The sequence below is a fragment of the Oncorhynchus gorbuscha genome, unplaced genomic scaffold (genome assembly GCF_021184085.1).
Source record: "Oncorhynchus gorbuscha isolate QuinsamMale2020 ecotype Even-year unplaced genomic scaffold, OgorEven_v1.0 Un_scaffold_2031, whole genome shotgun sequence".
Taxonomy (NCBI): Eukaryota; Metazoa; Chordata; class Actinopteri; order Salmoniformes; family Salmonidae; genus Oncorhynchus; species Oncorhynchus gorbuscha.
The window spans coordinates 28897-56371 of NW_025746643.1; the positions used below are offsets into that span (position 1 = coordinate 28897).

The 27475-nt window shown below is 46.9% G+C and overlaps 1 protein-coding gene across 1 annotated transcript in view; it reads left to right on the top strand.

Moving 5' to 3' along the window:
- LOC124024841 (ras-related protein Rab-6B-like) overlaps positions 1–27475 on the top strand; it is a gene marked incomplete at its 5' end in the record, with an annotated part of 68379 nt that overhangs the window by 13437 nt on the left and 27467 nt on the right. The window contains 3 exons of the mRNA XM_046338609.1: positions 1699–1810; positions 4387–4480; positions 23481–23547. Of these exons, the coding sequence (XP_046194565.1) occupies positions 1699–1810; positions 4387–4480; positions 23481–23547 (273 nt within the window). The remainder of the gene's footprint in view (positions 1–1698; positions 1811–4386; positions 4481–23480; positions 23548–27475) is intronic.

Genomic DNA, 27475 nt, shown 5'->3' on the forward strand with positions numbered 1-27475 from the left:
TTCCTTGCTCCCTAACATGGTTCCCTTCATGGCTCCCTAACATGGCTTCCTAACATGGCTCCCTAACATGGCTCCCTTCATGGCTCCCTAACATGGCTCCCTAACATGGCTCCCTTCATGGCTCCCTAACATGGCTCCCTTCATGGCTCCCTAACATGGCTCCCTTCCTGGCTCCCTAACATGGCTCCCTTCCTGGCTCCCTTCCTGGCTCCCTAACATGGCTCCCTTCCTGGCTCCCTTCATGGCTCCCTAACATGGCTCCCTAACATGGCTCCCTAACATGGCTCCCTTCATGGCTCCCTAACATGGCTCCCTAACATGGCTCCCTAACATGATTCCCTTCCTTGCTCCCTAACATGGCTCCCTAACATGGTTCCCTTCATGGCTCCCTAACATGGCTTCCTAACATGGCTCCCTAACATGGCTCCCTTCATGGCTCCCTAACATGGCTCCCTAACATGGCTCCCTTCATGGCTCCCTAACATGGCTCCCTTCCTGGTTCCTAACATGGCTCCCTTCATGGCTCCCTAACATGGCTCCCTTCCTGGCTCCCTAACATGGCTCCCTTCCTGGCTCCCTTCCTGGCTCCCTAACATGGCTCCCTAACATGGCTCCCTAACATGGCTCCCTTTCATGGCTCCCTAACATGGCTCCCTAACATGGCTCCCTAACATGGCTCCCTAACATGGCTCCCTTTCATGGCTCCCTAACATGGCCCCCTTCATGGCTCCCTAACATGGTTCCCTAACATGGCTCCCTAACATGGTTCCCTAACATGGCTCCTAACATGGCTCCCTAACATGGCTCCCTAACATGGCTCCCTTCATGGCTCCCTAACATGGCTCCCTAACATGGCTCCCTTCATGGCTCCCTTCATGGCTCTCTTCATGGCTCCCTAACATGGCTCCCTAACATGGCTCCCTAACATGGCTCCCTAACATGGCTCCCTTCATGGCTCCCTAACATGGCTCCCTAACATGGCTCCCTTCATGGCTCCCTAACATGGCTCCCTAACATGGCTCCCTTCATGGCTCCCTAACATGGCTCCCTAACATGGCTCCCTTCATGGCTCCGTAACATGGCTCCCTAACATGATTCTCTTCCTGGCTCCCTTCATGGCTCCCTTCATGGCTCCCTAACATGGCTCCCTAACATGATTCCCTTCCTGGCTCCCTAACATGGCTCCCTAACATGGTTCCGTATCATGGCGGCAGGTAGCCTTGTGGTTCGAGCTTTAGACCAGTAACCAAAAGGTTGCTGGATCGAGTCCCGGAGCTGACGAGGTAAAAATCTGCCGTTCTGCCCCTGAACAAGGCAGTTAACCCACTGTTCCCCTGTAGGCCGTCGTTGTAAATAAGAAATTGTTCTTAACTGACTGGCCTAGTTAAATAAAGGTTACATTTAAATCCCTGAAGGCTGTTTTTATGTTTTCACCTTGAAGCGAACGAGCAGTGGGTGTTTCTTGTCAAGTCCCTTTAATATGGTACGACCTTTGAACCCAGGAACACACAGTCCTGCGTTCTGAACTGGAATGGGGGTCAAGGTCAATAGGAATGGATTGATAGGAATATTACCAAACCCACATAGAAATCGTGTTAACATTTTGATCATCTTATATCTGAGAATAATATGCAAATTAAACGAGTGAATACTTAAATCCACTTGAAATACTATTTTGCTTCTGCTATTCCTCCACAGATGTGAACTCCTTCCAGCAAACGTCCAAATGGATCGACGACGTCAGAACAGAGAGAGGAAGTGATGTCATTATCATGCTGGTTGGCAACAAAACAGACTTGGGAGATAAGAGGTGTGTGTGTGGCGTTTTCCGTTCAGGATCCTCTTACATTTCATGCGGGGTTCAGAAGCTCAGGGGTCTTATTTATGGACCAGGGTGGAAACGAGGCTTTTTACTTAGTGTGTTTCATGCTTCAGCCACATTTAATTAAAACATGAGACGGAGAGTAGTATTGCCTCGGGTTAGTCCGTCTCACTGCCTTTCGATGTGCCCTCAGCATCCCGTCCAACGAACCCACTGCCAGGTAGAGGCGCTGTCACAGCCGTTCTAAACCACCACAAACAAATCCTACATCTCTATTGTTTTTAAATTGTATTTTATATACATTTAAATCATTTATCAGACACACTTATCCAGAGTGATTTACAGTAGTGAACGCATTTAATTTTTCTTCTATCTTTCCGTACTGGTCCCCCTGTGGGAATCGAACCCATAACCTTGGCGTTGCAAGTGCCGTGCTCTACCAACTGAGCCACACGAGACCAAATGGCTCTCTATTCCCTTTACAGTGCACTACATTTGACCAGAGGCCCATGGGTACAGTAAAGCACTATAAAGGAAATAAGGTGTTATTTGGGACGTGGACAGAACCCAACTTCACAGTGATGGTCAGCACCTTTAAACCAGGCGCGGTAATAATAGCGTTTACAGGGTCGTTAACATGGCAGGCAGAGCTGGCGGAGGATAGGTTAGGATACACCTCTGCTTCTGCTGTAGCCGATATTCCCACCGGCATGCTCACATCTCAGAGCCAGAGGCTAAATCCCAAATAGAACCCTATTACTTACACAGTGCACTACTTTTGACCAAAACCCTGGTCGAAAGTAGTGCACTAGATAGGGAATAGGGTGCCATTTGGAAAGCTCACCAGTGTCTAATTGATCGAGGGAAGGCAGATAAAGTGCAAGGCAGTTTCCTGAGTTAGACTGACTGGATTAGTCAATTAACATTCAAGGAAGGCAGCCATAATGGCAGATAAAAGCTATGGGACAGGGATTAGAGAAGACTATAGGACAGGGATTAGAGAAGACTATAGGACAGGGATTAGATCAGGCTGTAGGACAGGGATTAGAGAAGACTATAGGACAGGGATTAGAGAAGACTATAGGACAGGGATTAGAGAAGACTATAGGACAGGGATTAGAGAAGACTATTGGACAGGGATTAGAGAAGACTATAGGACAGGGATTAGATCAGGCTGTAGGACAGGGATTAGAGAAGACTATAGGACAGGGATTAGAGAAGACTATAGGACAGGGATTAGAGAAGACTATTGGACAGGGATTAGAGAAGACTATAGGACAGGGATTAGAGAAGACTATTGGACAGGGATTAGAGAAGACTATAGGACAGGGATTAGATCAGGCTGTAGGACAGGGATTAGATCAGGCTGTAGGACAGGGATCAGGCTGTAGGACAGGGATCAGGCTGTAGGATAGGGACAAGATCAGGCTGTAGGACAGGGTTTAGATCAGGCTGTAGGACAGGGTTTAGATCAGGCTGTAGGACAGGGTTTAGATCAGGCTGTAGGACAGGGTTTAGATCAGGCTGTAGGACAGGGTTTAGATCAGGCTGTAGGACAGGGTTTAGATCAGGCTGTAGGACAGGGTTTAGACATTATACTGGCGTCCGTTCCCAGTGGGTCTCTACTGTAAAAAACCTCCTTACCCTGTGGGTCTCTACTCTACGTGCTTCTACACCTGCATTGTTTGCTGTTTGGGGTTTTAGGCTGGGTTTCTGTACAGCACTTTGAGATATCAGCTGATGTACGAAGGGCTATATAAATAAAATTTGATTGATTGATTGATTGTAGAAAACCTCCTTACCCAGTGGGTCTCTACTGTAGAAGACCTCTTTACCCAGTGGGTATCTACTGTAGAAAACCTCCTTACCCAGTGAGTCTCTACTGTAGAAAACCTCCTTACCCAGTGGGTCTCTACTGTAGAAAACCTCCTTACCCAGTGGGTCTCCACTGTAGAAAATCTCCTTACCCAGTTGGTCTGTACTTTAGAAAACCTCCTTACCCAGTGAGTCTCTACTGTAGAAAACCTCCTTAACCAGTGAGTCTCTACTGTAGAAAATCTCCTTACCCAGTGAGTCTCTACTGTAGAAAACCTCCTTACCCAGTGGGTCTCTACTGTAGAAAACCTCCTTACCCAGTAGGTCTCTACTGTAGAAAACCTCCTTACCCAGTCTGTCTGTACTGTGGAAAACCTCCTTACCCAGTAGGTCTCTACTGTAGAAAACCTCCTTACCCAGTGGGTCTCTACTGTAGAAAACCTCCTTACCCAGTCTGTCTCTACTGTAGAAAACCTTCTTACCCAGTGGGTCTCTACTGTAGAAAACCTCCTTACCCAGTCTCTCTACTGTAGAAAACCTTCTTACCCAGTGGGTCTGTACTGTAGAAAACCTCCTTACCCAGGGAGTCTCTACTGTAGAAAACCTCCTTACCCAGTGGGTCTCTACTGTAGAAAACCTCCTTACCCAGTAGGTCTCTACTGTAGAAAACCTCCTTACCCAGCTCACTTTTATGTCATTTAATGGCATAAGGATGTTTGATAACTGAACCTAATATTTCTCCCTCGCAGGCAGATCACCATAGAAGAAGGAGAACAGCGGGCCAAGGAGCTCAGCGTCATGTTTATTGAGACCAGCGCCAAGACAGGCTACAACGTCAAACAGGTTAGTGTTTATTGAGACCAGCGCCAAGACAGGCTACAAAATCAAACAGGTTAGTGTTTATTGAGACCAGCGCCAAGACAGGCTACAACGTCAAACAGGTTAGTGTTTATTGAGACCAGCGCCAAGACAGGCTACAACGTCAAACAGGTTAGTGTTTATTGAGACCCGCGCCAAGTAGTATCTCCTATAGGACTGGCCATCTCTCCTTGTTATATTGTAGTATCTCCTATAGGACTGGCCATCTCTCCTTGTTATAGTGTAGTATCTCCTATAGGACTGGCCATCTCTCCTTGTTATAGTGTAGTATCTCCTATAGGACTGGTCATCTCTCCTTGTTATAGTGTAGTATCTCCTATAGGACTGGCCATCTCTCCTTGTTATAGTGTAGTATCTCCTATAGGACTGGTCATCTCTCCTTGTTATAGTGTAGTATCTCCTATAGGACTGGTCATCTCTCCTTGTTATAGTGTAGTATCTCCTATAGGACTGGTCATCTCTCCTTGTTATAGTGTAGTATCTCCTATAGGACTGGTCATCTCTCCTTGTTATAGTGTAGTATCTCCTATAGGACTGGTCATCTCTCCTTGTTATAGTGTAGTATCTTCTATAGGACTGGTCATCTCTCCTTGTTATAGTGTAGTATCTCCTATAGGACTGGCCATCTCTCCTTGTTATAGTGTAGTATCTCCTATAGGACTGGCCATCTCTCCTTGTTATAGTGTAGTATCTCCTATAGGACTGGTCATCTCTCCTTGTTATAGTGTAGTATCTCCTATAGGACTGGCCATCTCTCCTTGTTATAGTGTAGTATATCCTATAGGACTGGTCATCTCTCCTTGTTATAGTGTAGTATCTCCTATAGGACTGGTCATCTCTCCTTGTTATAGTGTAGTATCTCCTATAGGACTGGTCATCTCTCCTTGTTATAGTGTAGTATCTCCTATAGGACTGGCCATCTCTCCTTGTTATAGTGTAGTATCTCCTATAGGACTGGTCATCTCTCCTTGTTATAGTGTAGTATCTCCTATAGGACTGGTCATCTCTCCTTGTTATAGTGTAGTATCTCCTATAGGACTGGTCATCTCTCCTTGTTATAGTGTAGTATCTCCTATAGGACTGGTCATCTCTCCTTGTTATAGTGTAGTATCTCCTATAGGACTGGCCATCTCTCCTTGTTATAGTGTAGTATCTCCTATAGGACTGGCCATCTCTCCTTGTTATAGTGTAGTATCTCCTATAGGACTGGCCATCTCTCCATGTTATAGTGTAGTATCTCCTATAGGACTGGCCATCTCTCCTTGTTATAGTGTAGTATCTCCTATAGGACTGGCCATCTCTCCTTGTTATAGTGTAGTATCTCCTATAGGACTGGCCATCTCTCCTTGTTATAGTGTAGTATCTCCTATAGGACTGGCCATCTCTCCTTGTTATAGTGTAGTATCTCCTATAGGACTGGCCATCTCTCCTTGTTATAGTGTAGTATCTCCTATAGGACTGGCCATCTCTCCTTGTTATAGTGTAGTATCTCCTATAGGACTGGCCATCTCTCCTTGTTATAGTGTAGTATCTCCTATAGGACTGGCCATCTCTCCTTGTTATAGTGTAGTATCTCCTATAGGACTGGTCATCTCTCCTTGTTATAGTGTAGTATCTCCTATAGGACTGGCCATCTCTCCTTGTTATAGTGTAGTATCTCCTATAGGACTGGTCATCTCTCCTTGTTATAGTGTAGTATCTCCTATAGGACTGGTCATCTCTCCTTGTTATAGTGTAGTATCTCCTATAGGACTGGCCATCTCTCCTTGTTATAGTGTAGTATCTCCTATAGGACTGGCCATCTCTCCTTGTTATAGTGTAGTATCTCCTATAGGACTGGCCATCTCTCCTTGTTATAGTGTAGTATCTCCTATAGGACTGGCCATCTCTCCTTGTTATAGTGTGTAGTATCTCCTATAGGACTGGTCATCTCTCCTTGTTATAGTGTAGTATCTCCTATAGGACTGGTCATCTCTCCTTGTTATAGTGTAGTATCTCCTATAGGACTGGCCATCTCTCCTTGTTATAGTGTAGTATCTCCTATAGGACTGGTCATCTCTCCTTGTTATAGTGTAGTATCTCCTATAGGACTGGTCATCTCTCCTTGTTATAGTGTAGTATCTCCTATAGGACTGGTCATCTCTCCTTGTTATAGTGTAGTATCTCCTATAGGACTGGTCATCTCTCCTTGTTATAGTGTAGTATCTCCTATAGGACTGGTCATCTCTCCTTGTTATAGTGTAGTAGTATCTCCTATAGGACTGGCCATCTCTCCTTGTTATAGTGTAGTATCTCCTATAGGACTGGCCATCTCTCCTTGTTATAGTGTAGTATCTTCTATAGGACTGGTCATCTCTCCTTGTTATAGTGTAGTATCTCCTATAGGACTGGCCATCTCTCCTTGTTATAGTGTAGTATCTCCTATAGGACTGGTCATCTCTCCTTGTTATAGTGTAGTATCTTCTATAGGACAGGCCATCTCTCCTTGTTATAGTGTAGTATCTCCTATAGGACTGGCCATCTCTCCTTGTTATAGTGTAGTATCTCCTATAGGACTGGTCATCTCTCCTTGTTATAGTGTAGTATCTCCTATAGGACTGGCCATCTCTCCTTGTTATAGTGTAGTATCTTCTATAGGACTGGTCATCTCTCCTTGTTATAGTGTAGTATCTCCTATAGGACTGGCCATCTCTCCTTGTTATAGTGTAGTATCTCCTATAGGACTGGTCATCTCTCCTTGTTATAGTGTAGTATTGTTACGCTCCTCGTTAGTGGTAGAATGACCGGACCAAGGTGCAGCGTGGTACGTCTGTCGTTAGTGGTAGAATGACCGGACCAAGGTGCAGCGTGGTAGTGGTCTCCTTTGTTATGTCAAGGAGCCTAAATAAGTTCAGGAGTATAAATGGTTAACAAGTCACATAATAATTCATAGTAACTAGCAAAAGAAAGTCACCAAAAAGGTCACACCTTTCAATGCATGTCACCAGGCCCATTCTTCTGCTTTACTTCAGGACCACTGTACAGAACAGATGACCAGAGCACAACTGATAAAACACAAAGACACATAGTCCTGTTTCTAGACACTGTTGTGTTAACACTGCCTGCTTGGCCATGGTATAGCAGCCCAGACAAATGTAAATGCATGCATGCATGTATGTATGTATGTATGTATGTATGTATGTATGCCTGCCTGCCTGCCTGCCTGCCTGCCTGCCTGCCTGCCTGCCTGCCTGCCTGCCTGCCTGCCTGCCTGCCTGCCTGCCTGCCTGCCTGCCTGCCTGCCTGTCTGTCTGTCTGTCTGTCTCGGGCGAGAGATCTTTAGAACACTGTATATATACATAATATGACATTTGTAGAGTCTTTATTATTTTGGAATCTACTGTGAGTGTAATGTTTACTGTTCATTTTTATTGTTAATTTCACTTTTGTATATTATCTACTCCACTTGCTTTGGCAATGTTAACATATGTTTCCCATGCCAATAAAGCTCCTTGAATTGAATTGAGAGAGAGAGAGAGAGAGAGACAGAGACAGAGAGAGAACCATTGAGAGAGACAGAGAGAGAAAATCATTGAGAGACAGAGAGAGAGAAACATCGAGAGAGCGAGAAATATTGAGAGAGAGACAGAGAAACATTGAGAGAGACAGAGACAGAGAGAGAGAGAGACAGAAACATTGAGAGAGACAGAGACAGAGAGAGAGAGAGCGAGAAATATTGAGAGAGAGACAGAGAAACATTGAGAGAGACAGAGACAGAGAGAGAGAGAGACAGAAACATTGAGAGAGACAGAGACAGAGAGAGAGAGAGACAGAAACATTGAGAGAGACAGAGACACAGAGAGAGAGAGACAGAAACATTGAGAGAGACAGAGACATAGAGAGAGAGAGACAGAAACATTGAGAGAGACAGAGACACAGAGAGAGAGAGACAGAAACATTGAGAGAGACAGAGACAGAGAGAGAGAGAGACAGAAACATTGAGAGAGACAGAGACACAGAGAGAGAGAGACAGAAACATTGAGAGAGACAGAGACACAGAGAGAGAGAGACAGAAACATTGAGAGAGACAGAGACATAGAGAGAGAGAGACAGAAACATTGAGAGAGACAGAGACACAGAGAGAGAGAGACAGAAACATTGAGAGAGACAGAGACAGAGAGAGAGAGAGACAGAAACATTGAGAGAGACAGAGACACAGAGAGAGACAGAAACATTGAGAGAGACAGAGACACAGAGAGAGAGAGACAGAAACATTGAGAGAGACAGAGACATAGAGAGAGAGAGACAGAAACATTGAGAGAGACAGAGACATAGAGAGAGAGAGACTGAAACATTGAGAGAGACAGAGACAGAGAGAGAGAGAGACAGAAACATTGAGAGAGACAGAGACACAGAGCGAGAGAGACAGAAACATTGAGAGAGACAGAGACACAGAGAGAGAGAGAGACAGAAACATTGAGAGAGACAGAGACACAGAGAGAGAGAGACAGAAACATTGAGAGAGACAGAGACACAGAGAGAGAGAGACAGAAACATTGAGAGAGACAGAGACATAGAGAGAGAGAGACAGAAACATTGAGAGAGACAGAGACAGAGAGAGAGAGAGACTGAAACATTGAGAGAGACAGAGACAGAGAGAGAGAGAGACAGAAACATTGAGAGAGACAGAGACACAGAGAGAGAGAGACAGAAACATTGAGAGAGACAGAGACACAGAGAGAGAGAGACAGAAACATTGAGAGAGACAGAGACACAGAGAGAGAGAGAGACAGAAACATTGAGAGAGACAGAGACACAGAGAGAGAGAGAGACAGAAACATTGAGAGAGACAGAGACACAGAGAGAGAGAGACAGAAAAATTGAGAGAGACAGAGACACAGAGAGAGAGAGAGACAGAAACATTGAGAGAGACAGAGACACAGAGAGAGAGAGACAGAAAGAGAAAAAGATTGAGAGAGAACAAGAGAGAGAGATAGAAAGATCGAGAGAGAGAGATAGAAAGATCGAGAGAGAGAGATAGAAAGATCGAGAGAGAGAGATAGAAAGGTCGAGAGAGAGAGATAGAAAGATCGAGATAGAAAGATCGAGAGAGAGAGATAGAAAGATCGAGAGAGAGAGATAGAAAGATCGAGAGAGAGAGATAGAAAGATCGAGAGAGAGAGATAGAAAGATCGAGAGAGAGAGATAGAAAGATCGAGAGAGAGAGATAGAAAGATCGAGAGAGAGAGATAGAAAGATCGAGAGAGAGAGAGATAGAAAGATCGAGAGAGAGAGAGATAGAAAGATCGAGAGAGAGAGAGATAGAAAGATCGAGAGAGAGAGAGATAGAAAGATCGAGAGAGAGAGAGATAGAAAGATCGAGAGAGAGAGATAGAAAGATCGAGAGAGAGAGATAGAAAGATCGAGAGAGAGAGATAGAAAGATCGAGAGAGAGAGATAGAAAGATCGAGAGAGAGAGATAGAAAGATCGAGAGAGAGAGATAGAAAGATCGAGAGAGAGAGATAGAAAGATCGAGAGAGAGAGATAGAAAGATCGAGAGAGAGAGATAGAAAGATCGAGAGAGAGAGATAGAAAGATCGAGAGAGAGAGATAGAAAGATCGAGAGAGAGAGATAGAAAGATCGAGAGAGAGAGATAGAAAGATCGAGAGAGAGAGATAGAAAGATCGAGAGAGAGAGATAGAAAGATCGAGAGAGAGAGATAGAAAGATCGAGAGAGAGAGATAGAAAGATCGAGAGAGAGAGATAGAAAGATCGAGAGAGAGAGATAGAAAGATCGAGAGAGAGAGATAGAGAGGGAAGCGAGAGAGAGAGATAGAGAGGGAAGCGAGAGAGAGAGATAGAGAGGGAAGCGAGAGATTCAACATTTGAGAAGTACCAATATTGAATGAACCATTTATCATTTGAAAGGTATTACATGTTGTGTCTGCTCTCCTACCCACATTAGATGATAGTTTACAGACCTGTTTGTTTTAGGGCTCCTAGTCTAATGGCTGTCTCTCCCTGGTCTAATGGCTGTCTCTCCCTGGTCTAATGGTTGTCTCTCCCTGGTCTAATGGTTGTCTCTCCCTGGTCTAATGGCTGTCTCTCCCTGGTCTAATGGCTGTCTCTCCCTGGTCTAATGGTTGTCTCTCCCTGGTCTAATGGTTGTCTCTCCCTGGTCTAATGGTTGTCTCTCCCTGGTCTAATGGCTGTCTCTCCCTGGTCTAATGGCTGTCTCTCCCTGGTCTAATGGTTGTCTCTCCCTGGTCTAATGGTTGTCTCTCCCTGGTCTAATGGCTGTCTCTCCCTTGTCTAATGGCTGTCTCTCCCTGGTTGTCTCTCCCTGGTCTAATGGCTGCCTCTCCCTGGTCTAATGGCTGTCTCTCCCTGGTCTAATGGTTGTCTCTCCCTGGTCTAATGGCTGTCTCTCCCTGGTCTAATGGTTGTCTCTCCCTGGTCTAATGGTTGTCTCTCCCTGGTCTAATGGCTGTCTCTCCCTGGTCTAATGGTTGTCTCTCCCTGGTCTAATGGTTGTCTCTCCCTGGTCTAATGGTTGTCTCTCCCTGGTCTAATGGTTGTCTCTCCCTGGTCTAATGGTTGTCTCTCCCTGGTCTAATGGCTGTCTCTCCCTGGTCTAATGGCTGTCTCTCCCTGGTCTAATGGTTGTCTCTCCCTGGTCTAATGGTTGTCTCTCCCTGGTCTAATGGTTGTCTCTCCCTGGTCTAATGGCTGCCTCTCCCTGGTCTAATGGCTGTCTCTCCCTGGTCTAATGGTTGTCTCTCCCTGGTCTAATGGTTGTCTCTCCCTGGTCTAATGGTTGTCTCTCCCTGGTCTAATGGTTGTCTCTCCCTGGTCTAATGGCTGTCTCTCCCTGGTCTAATGGTTGTCTCTCCCTGGTCTAATGGTTGTCTCTTCCTGGTCTAATGGCTGTCTCTCCCTGGTCTAATGGCTGTCTCTCCCTTGTCTAATCGCTGTCTCTCCCTGGTCTAATGGCTGTCTCTCCCTGGTCTAATGGTTGTCTCTCCCTGGTCTAATGGCTGTCTCTCCCTGGTCTAATGGTTGTCTCTCCCTGGTCTAATGGTTGTCTCTCCCTGGTCTAATGGCTGCCTCTCCCTGGTCTAATGGCTGCCTCTCCCTGGTCTAATGGCTGCCTCTCCCTGGTCTAATGGCTGCCTCTCCCTGGTCTAATGGCTGTCTCTCCCTGGTCTAATGGTTGTCTCTCCCTGGCTGTCTCTCCCTGGTCTAATGGCTGTCTCTCCCTGGTCTAATGGCTGTCTCTCCCTGGTCTAATGGCTGTCTCTCCCTGGCTGTCTCTCCCTGGTCTAATGGCTGTCTCTCCCTGGTCTAATGGCTGCCTCTCCCTGGTCTAATGGCTGCCTCTCCCTGGTCTAATGGCTGTCTCTCCCTGGTCTAATGGCTGCCTCTCCCTGGTCTAATGGCTGTCTCTCCCTGGCTGTCTCTCCCTGGTCTAATGGCTGTCTCTCCCTGGTCTAATGGCTGTCTCTCCCTGGTCTAATGGCTGCCTCTCCCTGGCTGTCTCTCCCTGGTTGTCTCTCCCTGGCTGTCTCTCCCTGGCTGTCTCTCCCTGGTCTAATGGCGGTCTCTCCCTGGTCTAATGGCTGTCTCTCCCTGGTCTAATGGCTGTCTCTCCCTGGTCTAATGGCTGTCTCTCCCTGCTTGTCTCTCCCTGGTCTAATGGCTGTCTCTCCCTGGTTGTCTCTCCCTGGTCTAATGGCTGTCTCTCCCTGGTTGTATCTCCCTGGTCTAATGGCTGTCTCTCCCTGGTCTAATGGCGGTCTCTCCTGGTCTAATGGCTGTCTCTCCCTGGTTGTCTCTCCCTGGTCTAATGGCTGCCTCTCCCTGGTTGTCTCTCCCTGGCTGTCTCTCCCTGGTCTAATGGCTGCCTCTCCTTGGTCTAATGGCTGCCTCTCCCTGGTTTAATGGTTGCCTCTCCCTGGTCTAATGGTTGCCTCTCCCTGGTCTAATGGTTGCCTCTCCCTGGTCTAATGGTTGTCTCTCCCTGGTCTAATGGCTGCCTCTCCCTGGTCTAATGGCTGTCTCTCCCTGGCTGTCTCTCCCTGGTCTAATGGCTGCCTCTCCCTGGTCTAATGGCTGCCTCTCCCTGGCTGTCTCTCCCTGGTCTAATGGCTGCCTCTCCCTGGTCTAATGGCTGCCTCTCCCTGGTCTAATGGCTGCCTCTCCTTGGTATAATGGCTGTCTCTCCCTGGTCTAATGGCTGTCTCTCCCTGGTCTAATAGCTGCCTCTCCCTTGTCTAATGGCTGTCTCTCCCTGGTCTAATGGCTGTCTCTCCCTGGCTGTCTCTCCCTGGTCTAATGGCTGCCTCTCCCTGGTCTAATGGCTGTTTCTCCCTGGTCTAATGGCTGCCTCTCCTTGGTATAATGGCTGTCTCTCCCTGGTCTAATGGCTGTCTCTCCCTGGTCTAATGGCTGCCACTCCCTGGTTGTCTCTCCCTGGTCTAATGGCTGTCTCTCCCTGGTCTAATGGCTGTCTCTCCCTGGTTGTCTCTCCCTGGTCTAATGGCTGCCTCTCCCTGGTCTAATGGTTGTCTCTCCCTGGTCTAATGGCTGCCTCTCCCTGGTCTAATGGCAGTCACTCCCTGGTCTAATGGCTGTCTCTCCCTGGTCTAATGGCGGTCTCTCCCTGTCTAATGGCTGTCTCTCCCTGGCAGTCTCTCCCTGGTCTAATGGCTGCCTCTCCCTGGTTGTCTCTCCCTGGCTGTCTCTCCCTGGTCTAATGGCGGTCTCTCCCTGGTCTAATGGCTGCCTCTCCCTGGTTGTCTCTCCCTGGTCTAATGGCTGCCTCTCCCTGGTCTAATGGCTGTCTCTCCCTGGTCTAATGGCTGTCTCTCCCTGGCTGTCTCTCCCTGGTCTAATGGCTGCCTCTCCCTGGTCTAATGGCTGTCACTCCCTGGTCTAATGGCTGTCTCTCCTTGGTCTAATGGTTGCCTCTCCCTGGTCTAATGGCTGCCTCTCCTTGGTCTAATGGCCGTCTCTCCCTGGCTGTCTCTCCCTGGTCTAATGGCTGCCTCTCCCTGGTCTAATGGCTGCCTCTCCCTGGCTGTCTCTCCCTGGTCTAATGGCTGCCTCTCCCTGGTCTAATGGCTGCCTCTCCTTGGTATAATGGCTGTCTCTCCCTGGTCTAATGGCTGTCTCTCCCTGGTCTAATGGCTGCCTCTCCTTGGTATAACGGCTGCCTCTCCCTGGTCTAATGGCTGCCTCTCCCTGTTCTAATGGCTGCCTCTCCTTGGTATAATGGCTGTCTCTCCCTGGTCTAATGGCTGTCTCTCCCTGGTCTAATGGCTGCCTCTCCTTGGTCTAATGGCTGTCTCTCCCTGGCTGCCTCTCCCTGGTCTAATGGCTGCCTCTCCCTGGTCTAATGGCTGTCTCTCCCTGGTCTAATGGCTGTCTCTTCCTGGTCTAATGGCTGCCTCTCCCTGGTCTAATGGCTGCCTCTCCCTGGTCTAATGGCTGTCTCTCCCTGGTCTAATGGCTGTCTCTCCCTGGTCTAATGGCTGCCTCTCCTTGGTCTAATGGCTGCCTCTCCCTGGTCTAATGGCTGTCTCTCCCTGGTCTAATGGCTGCCTCTCCCTGGTCTAATGGCTGCCTCTCCCTGGTCTAATGGCTGCCTCTCCCTGGTCTAATGGCTGCCTCTCCCTGGTCTAATGGCTGTCTCTCCCTGGTCTAATGTCTGTCTCTCCCTGGCTGTCTCTCCCTGGTCTAATGGCTGCCTCTCCCTGGTCTAATGGCTGCCTCTCCCTGGTCTAATGGCTGTCTCTCCCTGGTCTAATGGCTGTCTCTCCCTGGCTGTCTCTCCCTGGTCTAATGGCTGTCTCTCCCTGGCTGTCTGTCTCTCCCTGGTCTAATGGCTGTCTCTCCCTGGTCTAATGGCTGTCTCTCCCTGGTTGTCTCTCCCTGGTCTAATGGCTGCCTCTCCCTGGTCTAATGGCTGTCTCTCCCTAGTCTAATGGCTGTCTCTCCCTGGTCTAATGGCTGCCTCGCCCTGGTCTAATGGCTGTCTCTCCCTAGTCTAATGGCTGTCTCTCCCTGGTCTAATGGCTGCCTCGCCCTGGTCTAATCGCTGTCTCTCCCTGGTCTAATCGCTGTCTCTCCCTGGTCTAATGGCTGCCTCTCCCTGGTCTAATGGCTCTCCTGGTCTGCCTCTCCCTGGTCCATATATTCATGTCCAGCCCCCTGTGTGTTTAATCATCCAGAATAAAAGCAGCCAGGCCTTGGGTTTGCCTCTACTGTTTGCCACCAAGGAACAGGGTGCAGGGAATAGCGATGAGTGTGTTACTGGGTAACTTTATGCTGCCCCTTGTCTCAAATGGTACCCTTGTCCCTTTACAGTGCACTAGTTTTGACCAGGAGCCGTAGGTGCACTATGTAGAGAATAGGGTATAATTTGGGAAATAGACACAGTCTCAGGTGGCTTCAAGATGGAATTGACCAATAACGCCTCAGATAACGCCTCAGATAACGCCTCAGATAACGCCTCAGATAACGCCTCAGATAAATGGAGGCTGACACGGTTTTGGATCACCAGATTACTTTATAATGGATGCTTTGTGTTTTTTCTCCAAATCAAATGTTATTTGTCACATACACATATTTAGCAGATGTTATTGCTCGTGTAACGAAATGCTACACAAATCTAAAGGGGAAAGTTAAGATATATATATATATATATTAGTAAGATTAATGTCGGAGTGGCATTGACTAGAATACAGTAGAATACAGTACATACATATGAGATAAGTAAAGCAGTTTGTAAACATTATTAAAATGTTCCATTATTAGAGTGGCCGGTGTTCCATTATTAGAGTGGCCAGTGTTCCATTATTAGAGTGGCCAGTGTTCCATTAATAAAGTGGCCGGTGTTCCATTATTAGAGTGGCCGGTGTTCCATTATTAGAATGGCCGGTGTTCCATTAATAAAGTGGCCGGTGTTCCATTATTAGAGTGGCCGGTGTTCCATTATTAGAATGGCCAGTGTTCCATTATTAGAATGGCCAGTATTCCATTATTAGAGTGGCCAGTGTTCCATTATTAGAGTGGCCAGTGTTCCATTATTAGAGTGGCCAGTGTTCCATTATTAGAGTGGCCGGTGTTCCATTATTAGAGTGGCCAGTGTTCCATTATTAGAGTGGCCAGTGTTCCATTATTAGAGTGGCCAGTGTTCCATTATTAGAGTGGCCAGTGTTCCATTATTAGAGTGGCCGGTGTTCCATTATTAGAGTGGCCAGTGTTCCATTATTAGAGTGGCCAGTGATTCCATTATTAGAGTGGCCGGTGTTCCATTATTAGAGTGGCCAGTGTTCCATTATTAGAGTGGTCAGTGTTCCATTATTAGAGTGGCCGGTGATTCCATGTTTATGTATATAGGGCAGCAGCCTCTAAGGTGCAGGGTTGAGTAACCGGATGGTAGCTAGCTAGTGATGGCTATTTAACAGTCTGATGGCCTTGAGATAGAAGATGTTTCTCAGTCTCTAGGTCCCAGCTTTGATGCACCTGTACAGACCTCGCCTTCTGGATGATAGCGGGGTGAACAGGCAGTGGCTCGGGTGGTTGATGTCCTTGATGGTCCTTTTGGCCTTCCTGTGACATTTGGTGCTGTTGGTGTCCTGGAGGGCAGGCAGTGTAACCCCGGTGATGCGTTGAGCAGACCGCACCACCCTCTGGAGAGCCCTGCCTTTGTGGTCAGTGCAGTTGCCGTACCAGGCTGTGATACAGCCCGACAGGATGCTCTCAATTGTGCATCTGTAAAAGTTTGTGAGGGTCTTAGGTGCCAAGCCGAATTTCATCATGCTTCCTTAGGTTGAAGAGGCGCTGGTCCATCTTCTTCATCACACTGTCTGTGTGGGTGGACCATTTCAGAGCGTCAGAGCGTCGGTGATATGTACGCCGAGGAATTTGGAAGCTTTTCACCTTCTCCACTGCGGTCCCGTCGATGTGGATATGGGAGTGTTCTCTCTGCTGTTCCCTAAAATCCACTCCTTTGTTTTTGTTGACGTTGAGTGAGAGGTTATTTTCCTGGCACCACTCTGCCAGGGAGGAGGTGATCCTCCCTGTAGGCTGTCTCGTCATTATTGGTCATCAGGCCTACAAATGTTGTGTAATCTGCAAACTTGGTGATTGAGTTGGACATTTACTCTTGAGGTGCTGACCTGTTACACCCTCTACAACCACTGTGATTATTATTATTTGACCCTGCTGGTCATCTATGAACGTTTGAACATCTTGGCCATGTTCTGTTATAATCTCCACCCGGCACAGCCAGAAGAGGACTGGCCACCCCTCATAGCCTGGTTCCTCTCTAGGTTTCTTCCTAGGTTCTGGCCTTTCTACGTAGTTTTTCCTAGCCACTGTGCTTCTACACCTGCATTGCCTGCTGTTTGGGGTTTTAGGCTGGGTTTCTGTTCAGCACTTTGGGACATCAGCGGATGTAAGAAGGGCTATATAAATACATTTGATTGATTGATTGAGTTGGAGGCTTGTGTGGCCACGCAGTCATGGGTGAACAGGGAGTACAGGAGGGGGCTGAGCACGCACCCTTGTGTGGCCCCTGTATTGAGGATCAGCAAAGTGGAGGTGTTGTTTTCTACCTTCACCACCTGGGGACGGCCTGTCAGGAAGTCCAGGACCCAGTTGCACAGGGCGGGGTTCAGACCCAGGGCCCCGAGGTTAATGATGAGCTTGGAGGGTACTATGGTGTTGAAGGCTGAGCTATAGTCAATGAACAGCATTCTGACGTAGGTATTCCTCTTGTCCAGATGGGATAGGGCAGTGTGCAGTGCGATGGCGATTGATTCATCTGTGGACCTATTGGGACGGTAAGAAAATTGAAGTGGGTCTAGGGTGTAAGGTAAAGTAGAGGTGATATGATCCTTGACTAGTCTCTCAAAGCACTTCATGATGACAGAAGTGAGTGCTACGGGCGATAGTCATTTAGTTAAATTGCTTTCTTGGGTACAGGAACAATGGTGGACATCTTGAAGCATGTGGGGAAAGCAGACTGGGATAGGGATCGATTGAATATGTCCATAAACACTCCAGCCAGCTGGTATGCGCATGTTCTGAGGATGCGGCTAGGGATGCCGACTGGGCCGGCAGCCTTGCGAGGGTTTACACGTTTAATTGTCTTACTCACGTCTGTCATGGAGAACGATAGCCCACATTTCTTGATAGCGGGCCGCGTCGGTGGTACTGTGTTATCCTCAAAGCGGGCGATGAAGGTGTTTAGCTTGTCTGGGAGCAAGACGTCGGTGTCCGCGACGTGGCTGGTTTCCCCTTTGTAATCAGTGAATGTCTGTAGACTCTGCCACATACGTCTCGTGTCTGAGCTGTTGAATTGTGACTCCACTTTGTCTCTGTACTGACGTTTTGTCTGTTTGATTGCCTTATGGAAGGAATAACTGCACTGTTTGTATTCACCCATATTCCCAGTCACCTTGCCATGGTTAAATTCGGTGGTTTGCACTTTTAGTTTTGCTTGAATGCTGCCAGAGATCCACTGTTTCTCGTCTCGGGAAGTTTTAATAGTCAGTGGAAACAACATCACCTATACACTTCCTGATGAACTCAGTCACCGTGTCATCATACATGTCAATGTTATTCTCAGAGGCAACCGGGAACATATCCCTTTCCGTGTGATCAAGAAATTCTTGGAGCATGGATTGTGATTGGTCAGATCAGTGTTGAATAGACCTTAGCACGAGTACTTCCTGTTTGAGTTTCTACCTATAGGAAAAGACGAGCAAAATGGAGTATTGACCTGATTTGCTGAAGGGAGGGAGGGGGATGGCCTTGTAGGCATCCCGGGAAGTAACTGTGGTCAAGCGTTTTAGCAGCACGAATACTACAGTCAATGTGTTGATAGAACTTCGGTAGCATTTTCCTCAAATTTTCTTTGTTGAAATCCCCAACTACAATAAATGCGGCCTCAGGATTTGTGGTTTCCAGTTTGCACAAAGTTCAGTGTTGTTCCTTGAGGACCGTCGTGGTATCGGCTTGAGGGGGAATATACATATATACATACATATACATGACTGTGACTACAACCGAAAATAATTATCTCGGGAGACTTTTGATTGTGAGGTATTCTAGGTTGGGTGAACAAAAGGACTTGAGTTTCTGTACGTTATCACAACCACACCATGAGTTGTTAATCATGAGACATACACCATCGCCTTTCTTCTTCCCAGAGAGTTCTTTATTCCTGTCTGCGCAATGAACTGAGAACCCAACTGGCTGTATGGACAGGGACAGTATATCCGGAAAGAGCCATGATTCGGGTGAAACAGAGTATGTTACAGTCCCTGATGTCTCTCTGGAATGAGATCCTCGCCCTGAGCTCGTCTACTTTATTGTCCAGAGACTGAGCAGTAGCGAGTAATATACTCGGAAGCGGTGGACGGTGTGCACAACTCCTGAGTCGGACTAGAAGTCCACTCCGAATACCTCTTCTCCACCGACGGCGTCTTGGAGCAGCCTCTGGGATAAGTTCAATTGCCCTGTTGGGTTACGAACGAAGGATACAATTCAGTAAAGTCGTATTCCTGGTCTTAATGCGTCGCTCTGATATCCAAAAGTTATTTCCGTCTGTATGTAATAACACAAAACATTTCTGGGCTAATAATGTAAGAAATAACACACACAAAAACAAAATACTGCAAAGTTGCTTAGGAGCTAAAAGCAGAGCTGCCATGGCTGTCATGTCTTAGTAATTAGAAGCAGAGCTGCCATGTCTGTCGGCACCATCTTGCCAGGGGACCCCATTGAGACCAGGGTCTCATTTTCAATGGTGCCCTGAGGTTAACAAGTTAAACAAATTCAACGTTGGACAGGAAATAGCACAAATTATAATAATACAGATTACAATTTTTTTTAAACGACCATTTCAACACTACAATACATGTTTAATCAAAACAGATGCAATTCTCATTTAACAAATTCAACAGTAGACTCCTGAACTGCCTTATCGGCATCAGGGAATGAAGATGCAGCGAGTTCTGCAAGTTATTCAAAAAAAGAGGGGGGGATAAACCTCATTTGGTGGAGACCCGAGGAGTGAACAGGTTTCGGAAACGTTTTTATGCTTTAACACTGAAGTTAGGTAAGTCGATATGTCGGTAAGTCGGTAAGTCGGGAAGTCGGGAAGTAGCGAAGTCGGGAAGTAGGGAAGCTAGTGTAGTAGGGCTTTGGAAACAAAAAGGGAATAGTGAAGTGATCTCTGGTCTCCCACACTATAGTAACATGCTGAGAGACCAGCCTCTGGTCTCCCACACTATAGTAACATGCTGAGAGACCAGCCTCTGGGAAGTCATTGGGCATGACGATCCTGTCTGGTGGTCTTCCCTAGTGGGGGACACTATAGTAACAAGCCTCTGGGAAGTCATTGGGTAGCTCTAATTATCCATCCCTCTTCCTCCTGTACTATGAGATATTACAGATGTATTATAATTGCCTTGGAATGTAATGAGAGGGCAGTAGTCCCTAGAATGGCACCACAGATTAAGTAGTGTGACCGAGAGTGTATGTGAAGCTGGCTATCACCCAACTCATCCAGACCGAGAGGGTATGTCAAGCTGGCTATCACCAGTGTGACTGTCTGACTGTGTGACTGACTGACTGTGTGACTGACTGACTGACTGACTGTGTGACTGATTGACTGTCTGACTGTGTGACTGACTGTCTGACTGTGTGACTGACTGACTGACTGACTGACTGTGTGACTGTCTGACTGTGTGACTGACTGTCTGACTGTGTGACTGACTGACTGACTGTGTGACTGTCTGACTGTGTGACTGTCTGACTGACTGACTGACTGACTGACTGACTGTGTGACTGTCTGACTGTGTGACTGACTGTCTGACTGTGTGACTGACTGACTGACTGTGTGACTGACTGACTGTGTGACTGTCTGACTGTGTGACTGACTGACTGTGTGACTGACTGACTGTGTAACTGACTGACTGACTGACTGTGTGACTGTCTGACTGTGTGACTGACTGACTGACTGACTGACTGTGTGACTGACTGTCTGACTGTGTGACTGACTGTCTGACTGTGTGACTGTCTGACTGTGTGACTGACTGACTGACTGTGTGACTGACTGACTGACTGTGTGACTGACTGACTGACTGACTGTGTGACTGTCTGACTGACTGACTGACTGACTGTGTAACTGACTGACTGACTGACTGTGTGACTGATTGACTGACTGACTGACTTGCTGACTGACTGTGTGACTGACTGTGTGACTGATTGACTGACTGACTGACTGTGTGACTGTCTGACTGTGTGACTGACTGACTGTGTAACTGACTGACTGACTGACTGTGTGACTGATTGACTGACTGACTGACTTGCTGACTGACTGACTGACTGACTGTGTGACTGATTGACTGACTGACTGTGTGACTGACTGACTGACTGTGTGACTGGTCTAAAGTAGTGCACCATTCCTCTATATGGCCTGGTCTAAAGTAGTGCACTACTACCCTATAGGGCCTGGTCTAAAGTAGTGCACCATTCCTCTATATGGCCTGGTCTAAAGTAGTGCACTATAAAGGGAATTGCCATTTGGGACAGCAGGACTTGTTGTAACCTTTAGAATCTCTGAAGGGATCCTGATCCTGTCTGGTGGTCTTCCCTAGTGGGGGACACTATAGTAACATGCTGAGAGACCAGCCTCTGGTCTCCCACACTATAGTAACGTTGCTGAGAGACCAGCCTCTGGTCTCCCACACTATAGTAACATGCTGAGAGACCAGCCTCTGGTCTCCCACACTATAGTAACATGCTGAGAGACCAGCCTCTGGTCTCCCACACTATAGTAACATGCTGAGAGACCAGCCTCTGGTCTCCCACACTATAGTAACATGCTGAGAGACCAGCCTCTGGTCTCCCACACTATAGTAACAAGCTGAGAGACCAGCCTCTGGTCTCCCACACTATAGTAACAAGCTGAGAGACCAGCCTCTGATCTCCCACACTATAGTAACAAGCTGAGAGACCAGCCTCTGGCCTCCCACACTATAGTAACATGCTGAGAGACCAGCCTCTGGTTTCCCACACTATATTAACATGCCGAGAGACCAGCCTCTGGGAAGTCATTGGGCATGACGATCCTGTCTGGTGGTCTTCCCTCGTGGGGGACACTATAGTAACAAGCCTCTGGGAAGTCATTGGGTAGCTCTAATGATCCATCCCTCTTCCTCCTGTACTATGAGAGATTACAGATGTATTATAATTGCCTTGGAATGTAATGAGAGGGCAGTAGTCCCTAGAATGGCACCACAGATTAAGTAGTGTGACCGAGAGTGTATGTGAAGCTGGCTCTCACCAGTGTGACTGACTGACTGACTGACTGACTGACTGTGTGACTGACTGACTGACTGACTGTGTGACTGACTGACTGTGTGACTGACTGACTGTCTGACTGTGTGACTGTCTGACTGACTGACTGACTGTGTGACTGTCTGACTGTGTGACTGACTGTCTGACTGTGTGACTGACTGACTGACTGTGTGACTGTCTGACTGTGTGACTGACTGACTGTCTGACTGTGTGACTGTCTGACTGTGTGACTGACTGTCTGACTGTGTGACTGACTGACTGACTGTGTGACTGTCTGACTGTGTGACTGACTGTCTGACTGTGTGAATGACTGACTGACTGTGTGACTGTCTGACTGTGTGACTGACTGACTGACTGTGTGACTGACTGACTGTGTAACTGACTGACTGACTGACTGACTGTGTGACTGATTGACTGACTGACTGACTGTGTGACTGACTGACTGTGTAACTGACTGACTGACTGACTGACTGTGTGACTGATTGACTGACTGACTGACTGTGTAACTGACTGACTGACTGACTGACTGTGTGACTGACTGACTGACTGTGTGACTGACTGACTGACTGACTGTGTAACTGATTGACTGACTGACTGTGTAACTGATTGACTGACTGACTGACAGACTGACTGACTGACTGTGTAACTGATTGACTGACTGTGTAACTGATTGACTGACTGTGTGACTGACTGACTGTGTGACTGACTGACTGACTGACTGACTGACTGTGTGACTGACTGACTGACTGTGTGACTGACTGACTGACTGTGTTACTGACTGACTGACTGACTGACTGACTGACTGACTGACTGACTGACTGTGTGAGCGCTTTATAATGTGTGAGCTATATCCCTGGCTCAGTGCATGATGGAGCTTCCTTTCTCAGTGAGGTGATTGGGTCGTCCACAGGTGAGGGAGATTAATGGATGAGACATTCTCTCTGTCTGGTAGCAGACAGACTCTCCCTGGTTATGGACATAGCATGAGTCACAGTGTACGAACTCTCTCTCTTCCTCCCCCTCCTTTCTCTCTCACCTCTCTCTCTCACCTCTCTCTCTCACCTCTCTCTCTCTCTCTCTCTCTCTCTCTCTCTCTCTCTCTCTCTCTCTCTCTCTCTCTCTCTCTCTCTCTCTCTCTCTCTCTCTCTCTCTCTCTCTCTCTCTCTCTCTCTCTCTCTCTCTCTCTCTCTCTCTCTCTCTCTCTCTCTCTCCTCTGTGTCTGTCTTTCTTTATTTCTCTCTCTCCCCTCTGTTTCTGTCTTTCTTTCTTTATCTCTCTCTCTTCCTCTATCTCTTTATATTTATCTTCCCTCCTCCTCTCTCTGTTTATTTTCTCTCTCTCTCTCCTCTCTCTCTCTCTCCCCTTCTGTCTGTCTCACTCTCTTCCTCTTTGTATCTATCTCCCTCCTCCTCTCTCTGTTTATTTTCTCTCTCTCTCTCCCCTCTCTCTCTCTCTCTCTCTCTCTCTCTCTCTCTCTCTCCCCTTCTGTCTGTCTCACTCTCTTCTGTATCAATCTCCCTCCTCTGTTTATTTTATCTCTCTCTCTCTCTCTCTCCCCCCCTCTCTCCCTCTCTCTCTCTCTCTCTCTCTCTGTCTCTCTCCAGCTGTTTCGGCGTGTGGCAGCTGCCCTTCCTGGGATGGAGAGCATGCAGGAGACAAGCAAGGAGGGAAGTATCCTTTCACTGCACAGGCACTTAGCCTCAACTCAACTACAGGTAAATGTAATGGTTGGTGGTTGTGAAAAGGACTAAACTCAAGTTACAGATATAGGTACAGGTATAGATACAGATACAGATATAGATACAGGTATAGATACAGGTATAGATACAGGTATAGATACAGATACAGATATAGATACAGGTATAGATACAGGTATAGATACAGGTATAGATACAGGTATAGATACAGGTATAGATACAGATACAGGTATAGATACAGGTATAGATACAGGTATAGATACAGGTATAGATACAGATACAGGTATAGATACAGGTATAGATATAGATGCAGATACACTTACAGATATAGATACAGATACAGATATAGATACAGGTATAGATACAGGTATAGATACAGATACAGGTATAGATACAGGTATAGATACAGGTATAGATATAGATGCAGATACACTTACAGATATAGATACAGATACAGATATAGATACGGGTATAGATACAGATATAGATATAGATACGGGTATAGATACAGATATAGATATAGATACAGATACTCTAATATAGATATAGATACAGGTCCACCTTTAGCTGTAATGACTCCAACCAAACACTTCCTGTAGTTATTGATCAGTCCACCTTTAGCTGCAATGACTCCAACCAAACACTTCCTGTAGTTGTTGATCAGTCCACCTTTAGCTGCAACGACTCCAACCAAACACTTCCTGTAGTTATTGATCAGTCTCTCACATCGCTGTGGAGGAATTGTGGCCCACTCTTCAATGCAGAACTGCTTTAACTCAGAAATATTTGTGGGTTTTCAAGCATAAACTGCTCGTTTCAGGTCCTGCCACAACATCTCAATTGGGATTAGATCTGGACTTTGACCAGAGCTTTTACGAAACTTCAAATTTGTTGCTTTTTAACCGTTTTCAAACCACTGGGTGGTCTTTAATGTAGTAGGAGAAACCAGTGGGTTCTGGTAGTCTTTAATGTAATAGGAGAACCCAGTGGGTTCTGGGTAGTATTTAATATAATAGGATAACCCAGTGGGTTCTGGGTGGTCTTTAATGTAATAGGAGAACCCAGTGGGTTCTGGGTAGTCTTTAATGTAATAGGAGAACCCAGTGGGTTCTGGGTAGTCTTTAATATAATAGGAGAACCCAGTGGGTTCTGGGTAGTCTTTAATGTAATAGGATAACCCAGTGGGTTCTGGGTAGTATTTAATATAATAGGATAACCCAGTGGGTTCTGGGTGGTCTTTAATGTAATAGGAGAACCCAGTGGGTTCTGGTAGTCTTTAATGTAATAGGAGAACCCAGTGGGTTCTGGGTCGTCTTTAATATAATTGGAGAACCCAGTGGGTTCTGGGTCGTCTTTAATATAATTGGAGAACCCAGTGGGTTCTGGGTAGTCTTTAATGTAGTAGGAGAACCCAGTGGGTTCTGGGTAGTCTTTAATATAATTGGAGAACCCAGTGGAAAAGTAAGTGGAAAAAATACTATGAATGAAAGCTCTTTCTTTCTCTCTCTCACTTGTCATTTATTTTTTAAGGTATTCATTTGTTCAAAACTGTTCAACTATTGTCTTTCTCTCTCTTTATACACTGCAGTGCTAGCTAGCTAGCTGTAGCTTATGCTTTCAGTACTTGATAAATTGATCCTTGATCTCTGATCCTGGTGGTATGTTATAGAGGTGGTGTGATGGAGGTGGTGTGATGGAGGTGGTGTGATGGAGGTGGTGTGATAGAGGTGGTGTGATAGAGGTGGTGTGATGGAGGTGGTGTGATGGAAGTAGTGTGATGGTATGTGATAGAGGTGGTGTGATGGAGGTGGTGTGATGGAGGTGGTGTGATGGTGGTAGTGTGATGGTATGTGATAGAGGTGGTGTGATGGTGGTAGTGTGATGGTATGTGATAGAGGTGGTGTGATGGAGGTGGTGTGATGGAAGTAGTGTGATGGAGGTAGTGTGATGGTATGTGATGGAGGTGGTGTGATGGTGGTAGTGTGATGGTATGTGATAGAGGTGGTGTGATGGAGGTGGTGTGATGGAAGTAGTGTGATGTGATGGAGGTAGTGTGATGATGGTTTTGATGGCAGTAGTGTGGTGGAGTGATGGTATGTGATGGAGGTAGTGTGATGGTATGTGATGGAGGTAGTGTGTTGGTATGTGATGGAGGTAGTGTGATGGTATGTGATGGAGGTAGTGTGATGGTATGTGATGGAGGTAGTGTGATGGTATGTGATGGAGGTAGTGTGATGGTATGTGATGGTGGTAGTGTGTTGGTATGTGATGGAGGTAGTGTGATGTGTGTGTTGGTATGTGATGGAGGTAGTGTGATGGTATGTGATGGAGGTAGTGTGATGGTATGTGATGGAGCTAGTGTGATGGAGGTGGTGTGATGAAGGTAGTGTGATGGAGCTAGTGTGATTGAGCTAGTGTGATGGTATGTGATGGAGGTAGTGTGATGGAGGTAGTGTGATGGAGGTAGTGTGATGGTATGTGATGGAGGTAGTGTGATGGAGCTAGTGTGATGGAGCTAGTGTGATGGTATGTGATGGAGGTAGTGTGATGGAGCTAGTGTGATGGTATGTGATGGAGGTAGTGTGATGATGGTAGTGTGATGATGGTAGTGTGATGGAGGTAGTGTGATGATGGGGTAGTGTGATGGAGGTAGTGTGATGATGGGGTAGTGTGATGGAGGTAGTGTGATGATGGGGTAGTGTGATGGAGGTAGTGTGATGGAGGTAGTGTGATGGAGGTAGTGTGATGAAGGTAGTGTGATGAAGGTAGTGTGATGAAGGTAGTGTGATGGAGGTAGTGTGATGGAGGTAGTGTGATGGAGGTAGTGTGATGTTATGTGATGGAGGTAGTGTGGTGGAGGTAGTGTGATGATGGTAGTGTGATGAAGGTAGTGTGATGTTATGTGATGGAGGTAGTGTGATGATGGTAGTGTGATGAAGGTAGTGTGATGGAGGTAGTGTGATGGAGGTAGTGTGATGGAGGTAGTGTGATGGAGGTAGTGTGATGGAGGTAGTGTGATGGAGGTAGTGTGATGGAGGTAGTGTGATGGAGGTAGTGTGATGGAGGTAGTGTGATGAGGTAGTGTGATGGAGGTGGTGTGATGGAGGTAGTGTGATGGAGGTAGTGTGATGGTATGTGATGGTGGTAGTGTGTTGGTATGTGATGGTGGTAGTGTGATGGTATGTGATGGAGGTAGTGTGATGTGTGTGTTGGTATGTGATGGAGGTAGTGTGATGGTATGTGATGGAGGTAGTGTGATGGTATGTGATGGAGCTAGTGTGATGGAGGTGGTGTGATGGAGGTGGTGTGATGGAGGTGGTGTGATGGAGGTGGTGTGATGGAGGTGGTGTGATGGAGGTGGTGTGATGGAGGTGGTGTGATGGAGGTAGTGTGATGGAGCTAGTGTGATTGAGCTAGTGTGATGGTATGTGATGGAGGTAGTGTGATGGAGGTAGTGTGATGGTATGTGATGGAGGTAGTGTGATGGAGCTAGCGTGATTGAGCTAGTGTGATGGTATGTGATGGAGGTAGTGTGATGGAGCTAGTGTGATGGTATGTGATGGAGGTAGTGTGATGGAGGTAGTGTGATGGTATGTGATGGAGGTAGTGTGATGGAGCTAGTGTGATTGAGCTAGTGTGATGGTATGTGATGGAGGTAGTGTGATGGAGCTAGTGTGATTGAGCTAGTGTGATGGTATGTGATGGAGGTAGTGTGATGGAGCTAGTGTGATGGTATGTGATGATGGTAGTGTGATGATGGTAGTGTGATGATGGTAGTGTGATGAAGGTAGTGTGATGGAGGTAGTGTGATGGAGGTAGTGTGATGATGGGGTAGTGTGATGGAGGTAGTGTGATGGAGGTAGTGTGATGGAGGTAGTGTGATGGAGGTAGTGTGATGGAGG